At 37.8% G+C, this 17,136-nt stretch overlaps 1 protein-coding gene across 2 annotated transcripts in view; it reads right to left on the bottom strand.

Annotated features, from left to right (window-relative positions):
• The window catches only part of ube3c (ubiquitin protein ligase E3C), a 47,674-nt gene extending 31,184 nt beyond the window's left edge, over positions 1–16,490 (bottom strand). The window contains exons 1-11 of one of the 2 annotated variants that reach the window (XM_066681494.1): positions 16,343–16,490; positions 13,227–13,320; positions 13,086–13,139; positions 12,926–13,000; positions 12,027–12,173; positions 10,139–10,254; positions 9,110–9,267; positions 8,243–8,396; positions 6,392–6,612; positions 5,902–6,053; positions 5,469–5,656 (exon numbers count right to left, since the gene is read on the bottom strand). In XM_066681494.1, the coding sequence (XP_066537591.1) occupies positions 5,469–5,656; positions 5,902–6,053; positions 6,392–6,612; positions 8,243–8,396; positions 9,110–9,267; positions 10,139–10,254; positions 12,027–12,173; positions 12,926–13,000; positions 13,086–13,139; positions 13,227–13,292 (1,331 nt within the window). In that variant the 5' untranslated portion in view covers positions 13,293–13,320; positions 16,343–16,490. Of the gene's footprint in view, positions 1–5,468; positions 5,657–5,901; positions 6,054–6,391; positions 6,613–8,242; positions 8,397–9,109; positions 9,268–10,138; positions 10,255–12,026; positions 12,174–12,925; positions 13,001–13,085; positions 13,140–13,226; positions 13,321–15,282; positions 15,301–16,342 lie in introns of those variants that run through there. The other variant, XM_066681495.1, reaches the window with a different exon arrangement.
• Between the last annotated feature and the right edge of the window lie 646 nt (positions 16,491–17,136).

The raw sequence follows: 17,136 nt of genomic DNA, 5'->3' as shown, positions 1-17,136 counted from the left end.
GTCACAGAAAGAATTAAACTCATAAGTCAATATATTACTGTGTGTGTGTGTGTGTGTGTGCCCATATATGGACTGCTGATCCATCCTGGGTGAAACCTTAGTGCGAGATTCAGTCCTCCAGGAGGATAGTCGTTCCTGGTTGAGAGTACTCTGTGCACGTTTGGCTGCCACTTCTCACCAGTGTGTGTGGATTGAATATTGTGTTGATTGTAAAGCATACTTGGGTTTCTAGAAAGGCGCTATATAGGTGTAACTTTAAATCAGTGTCTGACCCCACGAATGGTCAAAAGTGCTCATAAACACACTCCCAAACCTTGTGGAAAGCCTTTCCAAAACAGTTGAAGTTGTTATATCTGCAAACGGTGGGTAACATCATATTAAACCCTATGAGATGTCACTCAAATTCATATACGTGCAAAGACCGTGAATATTTTTGGCAATATAGTGTAGAAAGCTTTAGAGACACTTAAAAGGTTTAATTAGATAAATTCTGAGAACTTACATACTTTATAAACTGTGAGTCCTCAGACAGTTCAGAACAGCAGAACTACAGAGCATTAATTACAAAGATTCTGTTATCCTTTGAACTTCCTACTTCACCTTAATATGGGGCTGCAGCATCAGACACCAATAAGTAACTGTTTTGTTTTCAGGGAAAACTGTCCATAAAAGGAAACTGAAATACGACTGCTTTACCCTTTATAATCAACGAATCACAGCCAGGCTTTACTTATTTTTGAGCTTTCAGCCTTATATTTCTTTAGGTTAAGTGATCATGTGATATTATGCTGAAAATGAAATGAACAATCAATATTGAATGCAATTTTATAAGAAATAAATAGCAGTTGCCATTACAGACATCATCACATAACAGGTCCAGCCCTACTACTAACAACACACAGCACAAAACCTGTAGACATTTAAGGGTTAAGAAATGTTAAAAAGAAAGAAAGCAGTGTTGTGCCTCTACAACAGCTAATAAGGGCAAGCCTGTGTTTTGTAAAGCATCCCAGCTGTTGTACGAGGGCGTGAGAGGCCCTTTATAGGACACTCGTGTTTGATTGAAATGAGACAAAGCTCTAAAGACCTGAATGACTGACACCAATGATTTACAGCCGACCAAGACAAAAACTCCATTTCAATTACCAAATGAAGTGCTGATAAACACACGTGCACACACACACACAGGCTAATTGGGGGAGGGGTGAAAATGACCTTCATGAAGGAATGCTGACAATACTGCTGTTCTGTTGTGTAAAAATTTTATATAGACTACCGATCAGAAAAGAGGTACATACACCAATAAACCTAAACAGAGAGAAATGTTCAGGAGATCTGATTTACTCCAACAAGGGACACAAACGACAGCAATGGGACAAATGCAACAAATACGGGAGAATGTGGGAAGCACGAAATTGACTATGAGTAAAGTCAAAAATGTTATCAGAAGAGTTCAACAGCCAATGTGAGCTCTAACCCAAGCAGACAGACTAGACTTACCCCGCATACTATCAATTTTGTTTTTGTTATAAACTGTGAAGTTTTAAGGCTATTTTTGTACTTGTTTACATTTGCTGATTATATTCAGGCACTAAACTTTCTTCGTTTTAGTGGTGTATATATATATATATATATATATATATATATATAATTGGTTTTTTTTAACAACATCATATCTTGGTAAATATCTGTTGTTTACAAAGCAATTGTAGCATTAAGTACTTAGCGAGGAAGTTCATGTAAGCGATAGAGCATAAAACGAATAACTCCCCCAACCTCCTCCGCCAATGTCCTCCACCTCCGCTAGCATATTCATCTGATCTTTAAGGTAAATACACTTAATAGAACCCGTGTATTTTTTTTTACATAATAATAACACATTTTACATGTGTTATTATTATTTTATACGTCATTTAAACGTATAAACCAAAAAAGAAATTGGTGTGTTTTTTCGGGGGCTGGAACAAATTAATAGTATTTCAATTCATTTTAATGGGGAAAATTTAATTTGATATACGAGCAAACTAAGTAACTAACCCTAGCTCAGTCACAGAACGAATTAAACTCGTAAGTCAAGATATTACTGTATGTGTGTGAGTGAATGTGTGAGTGAGCCCATACATGGACTGCCGATCTACCCTGGGTGAAACCTTAGTGATTCAGTCCTCCAGGTGGACGGTCATTCCAGAATGAGTGTATGTAGTCGGTGTTGATTGTAAAGCATCCTTTACAAAGCAACCAAATTTACAGATTTGGATTTCCATAGAGTAAGTCACTTTAAATAAATAAATAAATAAATAAGTCTCTGAAACATTAAGGAAATTAAGTGCCAGTGTAATGGCAGTTTAGTTAACATAAAAAGAAAAAAAAAAGCACAGTAATTTTTTTCACATTAAGGTTGAAAATCCTTCAGGTGATGCAGTAAATGTAGGACCTAACACTCCTTGTTTAATAGTTGTTTAGCAAGCTAGGCTAGCTGGAGATGCTAAGAGACACCGGGCTCTTCGTTAGGCCTCATAAATCACAGGCAACTGCAATTTGCTCCCCTTCGCCTCTTGTAAAGCTATCCTGTCCACTCCCGCAGAAATGAATCTCTCCAGGCGAGCTAATTATTTTGTACAGATATCCGATAATGATAAAGCACTCAGAGTAAGATTTATGGAAAAAGCATTCTCCCTCCAAGCAAGCTGTAAAATAAAATAAATTCCAGCAAATACATGCACACGAGGAAGAATAAAAGAGAACGTGGAAAAACTTGTTCAAATGGAATAGTAAACAGGGCACAAATATGGGTGTCAAAGTACTTAAGTGGATCTTGGAAAATGATCTGGTTATTATATATGTCAAAAAAGCTTATCAAAATATTATCACATGGAAAGGAAAGCAAATTAAGTTTTTGCCATTTTCCTGTAAAAAAATTTGCCAAACTGAGGGAGCAGCTGATAAAAGCTCCATTTTCTACCTTGTTATAAATATCCACACAGTGGTATTGAAAGCACAATTCAATGTGTGCCTTCAATATTCACACAAAACATGTTTCTCAAAAAAAGAAGGACACTTAATTAATTAATATGAGGCTGACTGAGAATTCAAACCACTGAACAGATCATTTCATTTTAGCAGGGCTATAATATCAACAGCAAAGTGAATCAGAGACATTGAAGTCCCAGACAGCATTAACAGCATTTACACCTACAGCAGTTCCTTCTGGAACACAGCAAAGGCCTACAACTGCTGAAAAGCTATGATTCATCCTCCATCTCTTTCTAAATACTGCCCTTAAGCAGTCAGCACAGCAAAAGAGAGAAAGTTAAAGAGAGATGAAAGATGGAACAGAGTGCACTCATTACCCTAATTGATGAGTGACAGGTCCTAAGATGGCCCACTTCCTGCCCCAGGTCATAAAATGGTGGACATGGAGTTAGGAGCTAATTGGCTAATTGGCTCCATCGTTAGCTTTGTTATTGCTTTTAGGGCATTTAAAATGCAAACGATACGCTGAAACAAAAAATAAAAAAAGAAGCACAACCGATGTTTAATCCGACGAGGGACATTTTGATGTGCATGTATCTGTTTTACACTGGTATAAAGTGCATCCGCTCTTCAGCTCTAGTGCTTTTCTGCTTTCTTTTGCAGTACTGTCTCGCTCAGCATTGATCCGTGCGCTACACCAACTTCTCCTCAAATGAGTTTGTACAGATGTGGACAAATTTGTTGGTAGCCTTACATTTAAAAAATAAATAAATAAACAAATGATTTTTTTAAAATTCAGTTTTCTCTGAAAAAAAAAAACTGAAACAGACTAAAGTATTTTTTTAACTGCTTTTCATTTTTGATTCAGCACAGTGTTGTAAATACAGCATGGACAAAACGAAGGGAGCCTTAACCTAACATTTGTTTTGTATAACATTTTAAGTCAATCACTGGCAACAAGAAATTTCTGTAGCTCTCAGTGAGACTGAACAGGTAGCCTGACCCACTCTTCCTGAGGAAACTGCTCCAGTGGTCTCAGGTTTACAAGGTGTCTTCTCTAAACCTCCAAATACTGAACATCTATTCAACAGGCCAATATATAAAATTCAATGGTTTTGTACTTAGCCACTTCACTTACCAAAATGTTTCCGTTTTGTCTCATTGTAAATTCCAATCAGACAATCACACACTGAGGTACCTTGACCATGACGTTTCAAGGTCTCAAAAGTTTTCCTTGGCTCTTGTGTAACATTCACACTACACTTCTGTTCAATCCAAAGTTGATTTTCCCTTTTGCAGCCACACCCAGGGAGGATAGCTACAGTCCCACTGGCTTTAAACAGTCTTAATATTTGAAACTGTAGTCACAGGCACATCGAGCTACTTGACGATGATTTCATAGCCTTTATATTTAAAATGCTTGTCTGTAATTTTCTTTCTGCACTCCTTACAGAACTCTCTACTTTGCATGTTATACCTGGCGCAACTAATTATGACACACAGAGTGACTAATTTTCTCCTCTCAAAACAGGCTGAATGATTGATTTTAAAATCAAAAAGATATGATATTGATTAAAGAAAATCTGTCCAGGCAATAATTATCTTGTAGAATAAGCAATAATTTCAGGCATTTTACAGTTTCTATTCTGTTATTTAGAATATAAAATGTTTTATACAAATCTGAGGATGTTTCTTCACCATTTGCATCTATCCAGTCTGTTTGCGGTATGCTAAGCTTTCTCTCTCTCTGCTCACAGCAGAGAAAATGTGTCTGGGTTGTGTTTAGACAACAAACAGGAGTTTAATCATAAAAAAAGGCACAAACCAAAATGAGGATACTGCTCTACTCCTGCTCCAATAAGAAGTAATATTGACTTACATTTGCTGTTTCGGCCAAACTAAGGTGGAAATGTCTACAAATTCGGGAGTCAGCTAACTGCTATAAAGCAAACACAGAGCGAAAGTGCTACAAAACTAAACAACTCAAGTTACAAATGAGTCTCTTTGGCAATTCAAACATTGGATAAAAACTTACAGGCAAGTTAAACTTCAAACATACTGTTCCAGGACTATCCAAACGTTTTGCTTTAGATTTGACTATACTGCAAATAGCCAAGCCTAATCAGGGATTCTGTCAGACTGTAATAGTGAATATACAGAAAAATTAGATCAAAGGTGTTTTTAAAAAAAAAAAAAAAAAAATTAGCTATATCTATTATTTTTTAAAATAATTTTACTTGCACTCAATACAATCATAAATACAGCACCAGTCCTTTTAAAGAGCAATGTTCAGTACTCTTTCCACTCATGAACCTTTTGCTTTTGTTACTGATTACAGTCTAGTTACTGAGCATAGACCATGCAATTTCAGAGAGTATTTTGGAGGGGCGTACCATCTTCATCAGCAGATTTTGCTTCATGTCAACATTCAAAATGTAACAAGTTGTCGCCAGATGTTTAATTTCATCTAATTGTGTGTGTGTGTGTTTTCTAACCTGACTTTAGGCACCATCATACGGTGCTGTACCATTAGCGTGTGGCAGATGGAGGCCATCATGGTGAAAACGTCCTCACTAGCTGAGTCTCTCCACACAAGGGCCAGAAGAGCATTCGTCTGCTGTTTAGTGTCCAGCTTCTGCACACACATCTCCGTAATCAACTGCACTGAGATCCTCCGCTCATCCTGTAGAGGGGAGAAGGAGAGAGAGAGAGAGAGAGAGAGAGAGAGAGATATGTGTGATATAATGTCAAGTGCACAATTTCTGTTTCCCATCCCCTAAAGTTGATTCACCAATGCCATTGGACAAAAACACTTCTATATCCACAATCTGGCATCACACCATGAAGAATGGTATTTACTACATATCAGCCAATATTGGACGCAAATAACAAATCAAGAAGGCTGTAATGATATTTGTGTGTGTGTACCTGTGTAGTATGGTGGTGTATTGTGCCATCATCATCATCTTCTGAGTCACTGTGGATTTCTGCTTTGCTGTGGCTCTCTGTCACTGGCAGCAATGGCAGCAGAGTTTGCAGAGTGCGTAGATACAGCAGTAGCCCTTCCTCTGATAGAGCCCCTGTACACACACATACACACACAATACTGTAAAATACAATGCACTCAAATACATGCACAGCCTTTCCACATATACTCTCTTACACACACACACACATACATACATAGATACTGTAGTGATTAATCATTCAGTTTTAGGCATCACTATTTCTATAAAACCATTCATGAACCAACAACATTTATTTCTCACCCACAAATATTACACATTACATTTTATAGAAGATATATAAATGAGTCTTTATTCATTCTATTCTTAAATTCATATGTAAACTTTCCTTTCTCTAATATTTTAAAATTATAACCAACAGTGAGAGTGAGTCCAGATCTCCCTCCTCTCACCTAGTCCCGTTTCTCCAACAGAGAGCACGAAGTAAAAGAGCCATGGTGCCTGAGCCTGGGCTACAGCAGAGGAGGCTAGGGTGACCTGGAGGGACCACAAGAAGTCCTGAAAGGGAAAAGCCAGCCGTGGGTCTGCAAGAGCCGGCACAAAGAAATTAAGGACCTGCTCCGTGAAGGGGGGAGAGACGAACTCCTCAGTAAAGGCTGAGAACACAAACTGCCTAAAAGAAAGAACAGAAGAAATAAGAGCTCTTGCAAATTTTGATAACATATCTTTTTAAATAAAAGTCTCCTGTGTGTGGAATAAATACAGCTTAATAACATATAACAGCAAATGGAATATGGTACAGTGATCTTCATGAGCTAAATTTACTAAAAAATGACTTTTGAACACCACACTAGAGACAGATTAGCATCCCCACCACCCAAGAGTGCACATATAGCTTCCACCGTCCCGAATGATTTGTTCACATTAATGATAATAATAATAACCCGTTCTTTTGTTTTTTTATAGTATCAGTATTATTCAAAGGTGTGTTTCTGCTTTCGACCCAATCACAGCAGAAGCATAACCGAACAACCCACACCACAGCCACCTACATATGGCAGTGTGATTTGTGTGTGCGTGTGTGTCACTGTGTGAAAATCTGTAAACAGTGGGAAATGTGTGTATAAGCTGCTTCTCTCACAGTGGCAATTCACAGGGAACAACAACAACAGGACGTTAGTGACAGAAAGTGTTTAGAACAGAGACCAAACACTAAGCAAACATTACAGCCAGAGTCAAAGATTTGACCTGACTTTTACTGCTCACTGTAAACAGAGAGAGGTAATTACTGCCCACCCCTCAACACACACACACACACACACACACACACACACACACACACACACACACGGGGTGGGCGATGTGGCCCTAAAATAATATCACACTATTTCAGGGTGTTTTGGCAATAACGATATACTTTGTGAATATAAACAAAACACTGAAAAATACTTTCATTAAATTTCAAGAACACACTAATGCAACAAAATAAATGTTACATTAATACTAATCATATTTAATATATATTAATTGCATTTAATTGTTTTATTTATTAATAAGTTTATTTCACTACAAATGTAACCGTTTTAAATATTCAAATATATAGAAGTGACAAAAATCAGTAAACATCTGCTTATGCTATAAACAACAGTAATTTACCAAGACTCTGCACAACCAAAGTGCAGTTAATTAGTTAATTGTGTTCATTTCCTTTTACAACAAACAAGCACAAATCGTACTGAGGAGGGACGCAGTTTTTTTGTTTAGTTTTTTTTAAAAAAAAGAGACGTTTCGGCTCTTACAGAGCGATGTTCAGAAAAGGCTACTACCTTTTGTTATAAAACTTTAACGTGTACTTTGGACATCAAATATCATCTGTCAAATACCATGATGATGTCAGGGAAGCTGAGATGCTCAAAAATGAGACCCATTTGCATCCATGTTACCTTGGGTCTAACTGGTGCTCAAACACACACAAACCACTACCTACTACTAGCTTCTAACAAGCTGTTCACAACCATGTGAGAGAGTAACGGTTTCAGCAAGAACAGTCCATCTACCATTGCACAGAGAGAGATAATATAGTACAGCTGCTGTGCGTAAAGATCAAATGGAGAATTGAATATATACTGTACACTGTAATACACCAATCAAGAGAAATGCAGAAAAAGTGACGTAATCTGATGGATAACCCTTGACTATATTAACAAGTGAGTGTGTGCATGTAGCTGAATGCTTGTCCACAACTGTATTGTGTTTTATGTTCATCAGTATGTATTTGTAAGTACATAACAGGGTGTTTATACCTGGCGCCCACAGGACAGGAGCTGTAAGTAAAGTGCAGAGGTTTCAGTATGTGTTCCAGCAGTGTTTGTGCCAGAGGAACAGAGGGAGAATCGCTGTATTCCAGACTAGATGGCAACTTGTGATTCACCAACACATACAGAGACCTGCAGTATCCTATACACACAGTGAGAGAGAGAGAAGGTGAGGAATAGAAAAGATATTTTAAAAATACTGACTAAACAGGTACGTTCAGATTTTTGGTGATGTTACAATCCAAAACACATTTAAAAAAATCGATCTTATGGCACTTGCTAAAATCATTCATTCATCCATTCATTCATTGTCTGTAATCGCTTATCCAGTTCAGGGTCGCGGTGGGGCTGGAGGCTACCCGGAATCACTGGGTGCAAGGCAGGAACTCACCCTGGAGGGGGCACCAGTCCTTCCCAGAGTGACACATACTCACACCTATGGACACATAAGTCGCCATTCTGCCTGCTACGTGTGTTTTTGACTGTGGGAAGAAACCCACGTGGACACGGGGAGAACACACCAAACTCCTCACAGACAATCAACCGGAGCGGGACTTGAACCCACAACCTCCAGGTTCCTGAAGCAGTGTGACTGCACTTTGTAAATCACTTATCACAAAAAACTATGTTTTTTTAACTTCATATGAGCGCACAAACACACACAAATAGTATAGCTTATTAATAATCTTTGCTTCACTCTTTGATTTCTATCACATTGATTATCAATCAATTTTATCAGTATTGTAATATAGATCAGATTAAACATCAATATTAAAAATGTTCTTAGGAAACTCCATCAAGAAAATGGTTCCAAACTGCTACAAATCAAGAGACTGCAGACTTGAGATGACGTACCCTTCTGTACCATATAGTGCAAAATCTGCTCTGTAAGTGCAGTAGCTGTGCTGGCATCCTGGAGAACAGGCAGATATGTTTTCTCAGAGGAGAATACTTCCACCATTCGCATAGGCACTGCCACATTTATACCATCATCCTCACACAACTGGAGCAATCTGGAAAGTATATACACAGCAGATAATTTAGCGGTTTGCATTTAGTAACAATAACTCACAATAATACAACAACTCAACAATAAATAAAATAAAATAATAAAAAAAAGGATCCTCCTTGTTCTCAGAGGAAGAAATGTTCCACTTTTGTCATGAATTTTAGGATTGATGTGGTCTGATGTACCAAAACAAGTTATAACTCTTTTTTTCATGACAATTTCCGACCTCAATCACTTAGAATGAAGTAAAGTAGTTAGCTTTGTACTTGTATCTTCAAGACTACATACTGTATACTGTATGTTAATGGCCTTGGTTCTGTTTGGCTACCCTGTGTCTAACACAAAAAGACACAAAAATTAAAATTAAAAAACAATGCAGGAGAAACTGAACATAATTTCAACAGAATCAGGTTGTCACTGGAAAAATTCCACTTTGTGTAACATTTTGGATATTCATTCATCTGCTGTAACCTCTTCAACGTGATCAGGGATGTGGTGAGTTATGTATCAGAATTATGTATCAGCAAGATTTCAAACTAGAGATCCCTTTTTTTTTTTTTTTTTTAAATAAAGGTTTTTTTTATTTACTATTTTAGAGGTCTTGTATCTATCTCTGCTTGATTAAATGGAGATTGTTCCGTATAGTAGCAAGTGACATGCAGATCACATGAAGTACGTGGAGAAAGGAAGATCTTTCTCTGTATAAAAAGTGAGAAATAGGGCATGGTCTTGCAAAAGGCAAGGAAACAAAGTTCAACAACCTGAAAATCTGGAAAAGATTGAAAGCACAATACAACATGGTCGGACAAAGGCCTTTTAAAGCTGTTGTTGTGATAACAGGGGGTGAGAATTTTAGCACGACACAATCCTCGTACCTGCAGCAGTGCCCTAGGAGCCTCTTGATCTGGAACATGCACGTGGCTCTCTCCGATCCAGTCAGCAGCTTCACGAACTGAGCGTGGTGCTTCACCACACTCTGACACAGCCAGATCTGAAACAGTAAACAAATTCAACTCAGTTGATCAGAAATTATACCACACTTATTTAACAATAAGTTTCCTTTTTCAGCAATAATGAAGATGTTCTACACACCTTTAATGAGCCAAACTTTGCCCAAACTGAAGCTCCATCCGTGTTTTAGCATCCACTATCAAAACCACTTACAAATTTGACAAGGCTCCAAACTGACCTCAAAGCACTTTCACACATGCACAGTATTTTCCAGATTGTATCAGGAGGTGCTGTATGTGTGAATGCAAATGTCCATAACACTTCTACCAGTAATAACCTTTTTCCTGCTAGTGCACTAGTACACAGTCTTGGGAATCATTTTGTATCTTCTGCTCGCACCACACAGGTGCTGCCTGATGCATTTCCAGCTTTGAGAATGCGGCCGGCACAGACGCACCATTCTCCCACCATTCTCTACGTGTGTGTAAGGGCGACTCCAGAAAGCGTCCAACCCTATTTCTCCTGACTTTTTCCTGAGTGCATATATAAAATCGACTCAAGGTAAAACAAGAATCTATGCCTGAAGATCTAAACAAAGAAATATTGCTTGTACACTGAAAATCATGAAACGAATCGTTAAGCAGCTACACATTAACTTAATTTCATCATGCTCAGTGATAAACGTGATAATTCAGTAGTAAAAATAGAACATTTCAAATGAAGTAATTTAATCCCAATACCACTTTGAAATGCTAGAGTAGCTTAATATTCACAGACAGAACAAATAAAAACAGTTCCCCTCAATCCAGCGGAGCTACTGCTGCCCCTTCAGACTTTTATTAAAACTCTGCAGAGGGCTTTTAATTTGAAATGACAGATACAGGAAGTGGAGACGTGATGACACCCAACTATGCTGGCCAACAGAGTCAGATCACAACAACATTAACAAAGCATTCTACATTTTAGAAACACTGGTGGGAGGGAATATTCACAATGGTAGTGACCAGCTCGAGGAGGGGTAGGAGGAGGAAGTGTGAGTTGCCTCCTACAGGAAATGGAGGATCAGACTTAAGATCAAGCTCATAAAAGCCAATACTGATGATCGGCCCCGATACCAATCTTGGAGATGGGATCGGGACATTCCTAACATAACTCCCTTCTCTGAAGTGTAGGACATTCATTCAAAACCTTGATGAGCTGATGGAAAGTGGAGATTGTGATCCAGAACTAACCATTGAAAATCAGTGCCTGACCTCAATAATTTTCTTGAGACTGAATGCTATCAGACCCTCACAGAAGTATTCCAAAATAATATCTGTTGGTGGGCATATACAGGAAAAGATAAACCTTTTTCATACAATGATACAGGCTAGGAGGATGAAGGTAGCCCCTGTTTCTGTGAGACATGTTTTTCAACTGCACATACAGAAGCCACAATTTATCTTTTATTTGTATATAACTGTATACTAAAATGTGCAGAAGCAAATCTTGGTAAAGCATTTGTAATTTTCACTTACCTTGAAAATAAAACAAATTCCTGATTCAAATAATTATGCACAAGCCACTGATAATTGTTTTTTTTTTCCCGAAACAGTCAGTATGATTAAGGAGAATCTGATTTTCTTTTTCCTCAACATTATGGATGTTACTACAAGTGTAAATACTAATAATGCCTATCAACACATTACTGTACTGCTCAACAAACTTGGAAAACAATGCTAAGTGCCCAGATCTGTTATGAAAGCTAAAAGACATTCAAGGCTTATTGCCTCTCATTTCATCATATTGATATTCAAAGGCAATAAGACTCACCAGTCTTTGGATGTCTTCACTGTGACGGTAGAAAAAGAGCAGTTGTCGCACCAGAAGGCTGAGAGTGGTACTGTTTGTGAGCGTGGGGCCCGTAGCTGACTGGGCCTGAACCACACAACGGTCAAAATGACCTCTCTGCATGGCATGCTAGAGGCACAAGGATCACACAAGAAATAAGAACAACAAGCAGGTCATTAAAAAGTTTACATTCTGTCTCTGACAGCATTTTCAGGGGTTTAATGATAACTGTCAACTTACATTAACAAAAACATCTATGCTATATAAAAAGTTTGTGGACTCCCCCATAAACAGTGATTCAGCTACTATAAAAGGTCACCTACTGCACATGCAGAAGTTCGGGCCTTAAAAATTAGTTGGGATGGCATTTGTTGGTTTTTATGTTTAATCTGTGAGTTTTTGTCCATCTCTCACTGATTTTACCCAGCCTTAGGATGGCAGGAGCAAGCCTGTGCATTTTTTATTTATTTTGGAGACACATGTCCAGCCCACTACTTCTTTTCCCACTGCCACTGAAAAGCTTAATGCATTGGTAGAAAACATAAAATTCCCAGATCTGTGACATCAACTAACAGACAGTCATGCTGGCTAGCAGTGATGCCAATTGTGTACATCCAACATTAAAACCTGATATACTCATGACTGAATGATGTTCAAACCTCTGTAAAGTGTAAATCCTTGACAGAATAGAAGAGGCCTTCAGTCTATATATATATATATATATATATATATATATATATATATATATATATATATATATAAATATATATATAAATGCATTCCCTAAAAAGTGTTTTCTAACTATATTTAAGTATAGAGATTATATAACTTGCACCCAAAATAACTATGCCATGTAAGGCCTTAAGATACTTGTCACATACTTGTCGCTTTCTCTCATGGAAGCCTCTTATGTAGGACTGGATGATTATTGCATTTTTCAGTCTTTTCCTCTCGTCCTGTAAAATGGAAACCTTTATTAGCAACAAAAGCAGATGCACACTTCACATAAACGATTAAAACTGCAGCACAGTTGATGCATACCTCTCGTTTTCTTCTTTCTTCTTGTGTCCGATGTAGAAGAGATGCTTTTTCCTCCTGTGTAAAACATGAACAGATAGTTTTGTCTATCATGGGCATGAAAAGAGTAAGTCAGTCAGAAGTCAAAAGATGACTAGCACTTACCTTTCTGCTGGCCCCCCCAAGGGACACTTTGGGGGTCCTCTTGAAATCTCCTTCAAAGCTGAACATGGCTACAATTTTCCCATTGAGCTACAGGCTGGGTGAGAAGAGACAGGCAATAGTTCAGATAAGGTGAAAGGACATAAAGGCAGAACTTAAAAAAAAAAAAGAATAAAAGCAAGCATAAGTAATTATAGTTTCTGGTGAGTTGGCTCTAAAACAATTAAAGATGCCTATTATCAATCATTTGTAAACACTGGAGTGCAGGATACCACTAAATACAACATTAAAACGCCTTAACATAGAGTGTGGATCATTTGACTTGTTTTACATTACTCTTGGACACCGCTGTCCTCCCTTATTCACACTGTATCCTTCCCAGATGCTTCCTTTCTTTAGACATGTGTATACATCGACCACTGAAAACAATAAAATGACCTCCTTGTTTCTACAATGATTGTCAATTTTAACAGATCAATCCACTGACCATATAGTTCTAACACTACAGACTGTAGTCCATCTGTTGCTCTGCATTCTTTGTTTGCTCCCTTTACCATGTTCTACCATGGTCAGGACACCCACAGGACCACTACAAAGCCGGTATAATTTGGTTGGTTGATCATTATCAGTGCTGCAGTGACACATATGTGGTGATGGTATGTTAAGTGTTTATTGTGCTGGTATGAGTGGATCAGACACAGCACAGCTGCTGAGTTTTTAAAGCATCAATTCACAGCCTCTTGTGTCCACTGTTGAAGGCTCACACACTGTGCACACAGTGTGCAGTAAAAGATGAGCTATTGTCTATGATTTCACATCTACATGTGTGTAGGGCTATCGCAATAACCACAATAGTGTAATAGCATGCTATTGACCAGCCAACAACAAGTAATGGCAAGAACAGTCACCACAGCAATGTATACATGTTTTCCCTTACACTGCATGGTCTTTCTTGTTTTACACTTTGGTGTATATACGTGTAATGAATGTTAAATAAATTTGTTTTAAAAAAAAATGATAAAAAGTTTAGGAGTGTAATTTGTCCTAGCTGTTGGCGTCTGAATGGCTGAGTGTCAGTCATTGTTTTATAAAATGGACACAATGGCAGCAAACCTAGTCACAAAACCAAATGGAACTTTTGGGACAGTTTGGGAGCATTTCAGACTTCAACCAAATGAAAAGGGAGACCCAGGCAATTCAGATGAGGCAATATGTAAAATCTGTACCAGAAAGGTTGCTGTGAAACAGGGAAATCCGAATTTGAGATCTCATCTAGCTACCTATAATCCAGCTATCAATGCCCAACTACGTCCACAAGCACTGGAGCAGCCTCAAAAGGAACAGTCCAGGCCGGTTACATGTGACAATTAGGAGTGTAGCACTAGAATCAGGATGAATTAAGTAATTTGGGGTGGTAATATCACATATAGCAGTTTTGAACCATGTTAAACAACTGCATCGGAAATTCTTTCACTGCAACAGCCCTACATGGTTGTCTGATACAGTGTCTAAAACCCTCCAGCAGCAGTAGTGTGTTGGATACACTTGTACCAGCCTAACACAAAAACTAATACGCTAACAATGTCAGTGTCACTGCAGCTCTGAGAAAGGTCCACCACCAAAAAAATACCTGCTCTGTGGTGGTGCTGAACATTGAAGAATAGGGTAAAAGGGGGATAACAAGCATGCAGAGAAACACATGAACTACGGCGTGTAATTGAAGAAATTTAAAAAATGCACGTACACTTAGCAAATGTAACTACTTTATAGCACTTACAGCTTGTAAATATGCACAATATTCTCAGAAAAAAAAATTCTCATGTTTGTGACCATGAGAATATGTGTCATATACAACACTGAAAATGTTACATTGCTATTTCTTTCATTAAAATTTTTTTATGTCTATTGTGTGCAAAAAACCTCCACTCAACCCTGTATCAAAACACGAGGTTCTATTTTTAATGTATTTTGAAAACATAGGGTACTAAACTCAAAAACGAATGTAGAGTATATATGTCAGTATATAATAATATTTTTAAAATGTATTCTGCATACATACAGCTATATAGCCTGAATATTCACGAGCCTACTCCCCAGTGAGTCCTTTCAAACAAGAGATGCTTCCAGAATAAACTAGCTTCAGAGCTTCACTCTCCCAGATAAATGTAACTAATACTGACACAACGGTCTATATGAAAGTGTAACAGGCTTAAATGTTATGAGAATGAGCGCTATGATCTTATTTTTAATGTCACTGTGCCATTTATGTTAACGTTACATAATGAACGTCGTTGTGTTTACATTCAGACTGCTAGCTAGTTTATTATTTGAAGTTAGCTTCTCAACAGCTATGCTCATTCCACCTTAAACCCTAGAACATAAGTTCTGCGCCATTTAAGGTGGGACGGAACAGCCCACTGTGCAGTTGCCCAATCTAATTTACGTTAGTTTAAACTCGCCCCTTTACACTTATTATTTTAAAGGTTTAATGAATATGTAAAATAAATTAAATACATAGACTGAGATTAATATAACGTTTTAATCCTTTGTGTTTGTCAAGATTAGCTAAAGTAGCTAGCTAAAAAGCTAACAAGATTTAGTTATATACAAGAAACCCAGAGTTGACATGCCGCGTATTACCAAGTAGAAAACAGAGTTTATAACGAGTCTAAGTCTAATTCTACAAATATACAGAAATCGATAAAACAGAAAACGAAGTCACTGTCGCATCACCCTGTCATACAAACGTTAATGAATTTGGATCCTTTCTCCAATTGCCGTTCCACCTTAAATGCTCCGGCGGTTACAATGGAACCTACGCGCTATTTAAGATGGAACGGACAATTCCAAGAAGAAGCCAACCTAAACCTCTTCCAGGGTTAGCTAATGACTCAGCGAGTTAACATCACAGTCACTAGGCTAAACAGATATAACAGTAGACGTGTTTTCACACTAAATTAAAAACGTGATAGTTTAAAAAAAGTATATATTTGCGAACAATTCTGGCTAACACTTCACTACACCGCATTAACTTCACTCGACATGTCGCTCCTGGCTGTGGCTTATCTGAACCATTTCACAGCTTTCAACAACGAAAATTAACAGCGTTTGTGTTTTACCCGTTTCACCGGACAGTTGTGTCGAGCCCAAATTTAAAGGAATTGAGAGAAACTGTTGGAAATCGAAACAAAAACTAGGCTCCAGCTTTTTTCCTTTTAGCCTCAGAGAAACACAACACAGAGATGGGCCCGCCCACTACACAAAACGCTCACATGCGATTGGACGTTGAAGCACATACTGAAAGTCCATTGGACGAAACGAGTTAAAGTGTCATTAGTGCGTCTAGAAATACTGCATTCAAAGTTAAGTATTGTTGACTTAATAGATTCATATTTAAAAAGAAAAGAATACTTCAAAAGATGTTCGAAACCATTTGTATATTTTAATCATTAAGATTTAAATATTTAAAAGATAAGTCATTCAGAGATTTCTTATTGTAATGAGTTTTGATAAGGCCTAGTTTGCATTATTATAGTCTGTATGAACCAACCCTTCAATAAAATACAGTACAAACCAAAAGGGCACATATCCTGAATAATGCCTGTGCAGATAAATTTGTTCCCATTAGATAGAGCATTCCATACAGTTGTTAGGCTGTTTCTTGGTCTCAAGGATGAAATTCTGTTATGTGCTAAGGTGGTTCAGGTGCTTGCTATGGTATTTTAGGTAGTTCCTAAGATGCCACCGGTGGCCAAGTCATTGGTAATGTGGTGCTAAAGTGTTGATAATGTGTAGTCAATGTTTATCATAGTGTCCCAGGTGATTTCATCTAGTTGCTAAGCTGGTTGCTAAGGTACCTCAGGGTGTTGTTACAGTGTTGCTAGGTGGATGCAATTCTTAGGTGTTTCTGGGT

This window comes from Hoplias malabaricus, chromosome 9 (assembly GCF_029633855.1).
Source record: "Hoplias malabaricus isolate fHopMal1 chromosome 9, fHopMal1.hap1, whole genome shotgun sequence".
Taxonomy (NCBI): Eukaryota; Metazoa; Chordata; class Actinopteri; order Characiformes; family Erythrinidae; genus Hoplias; species Hoplias malabaricus.
This window is presented reverse-complemented; position numbering and strand designations above follow the sequence as displayed.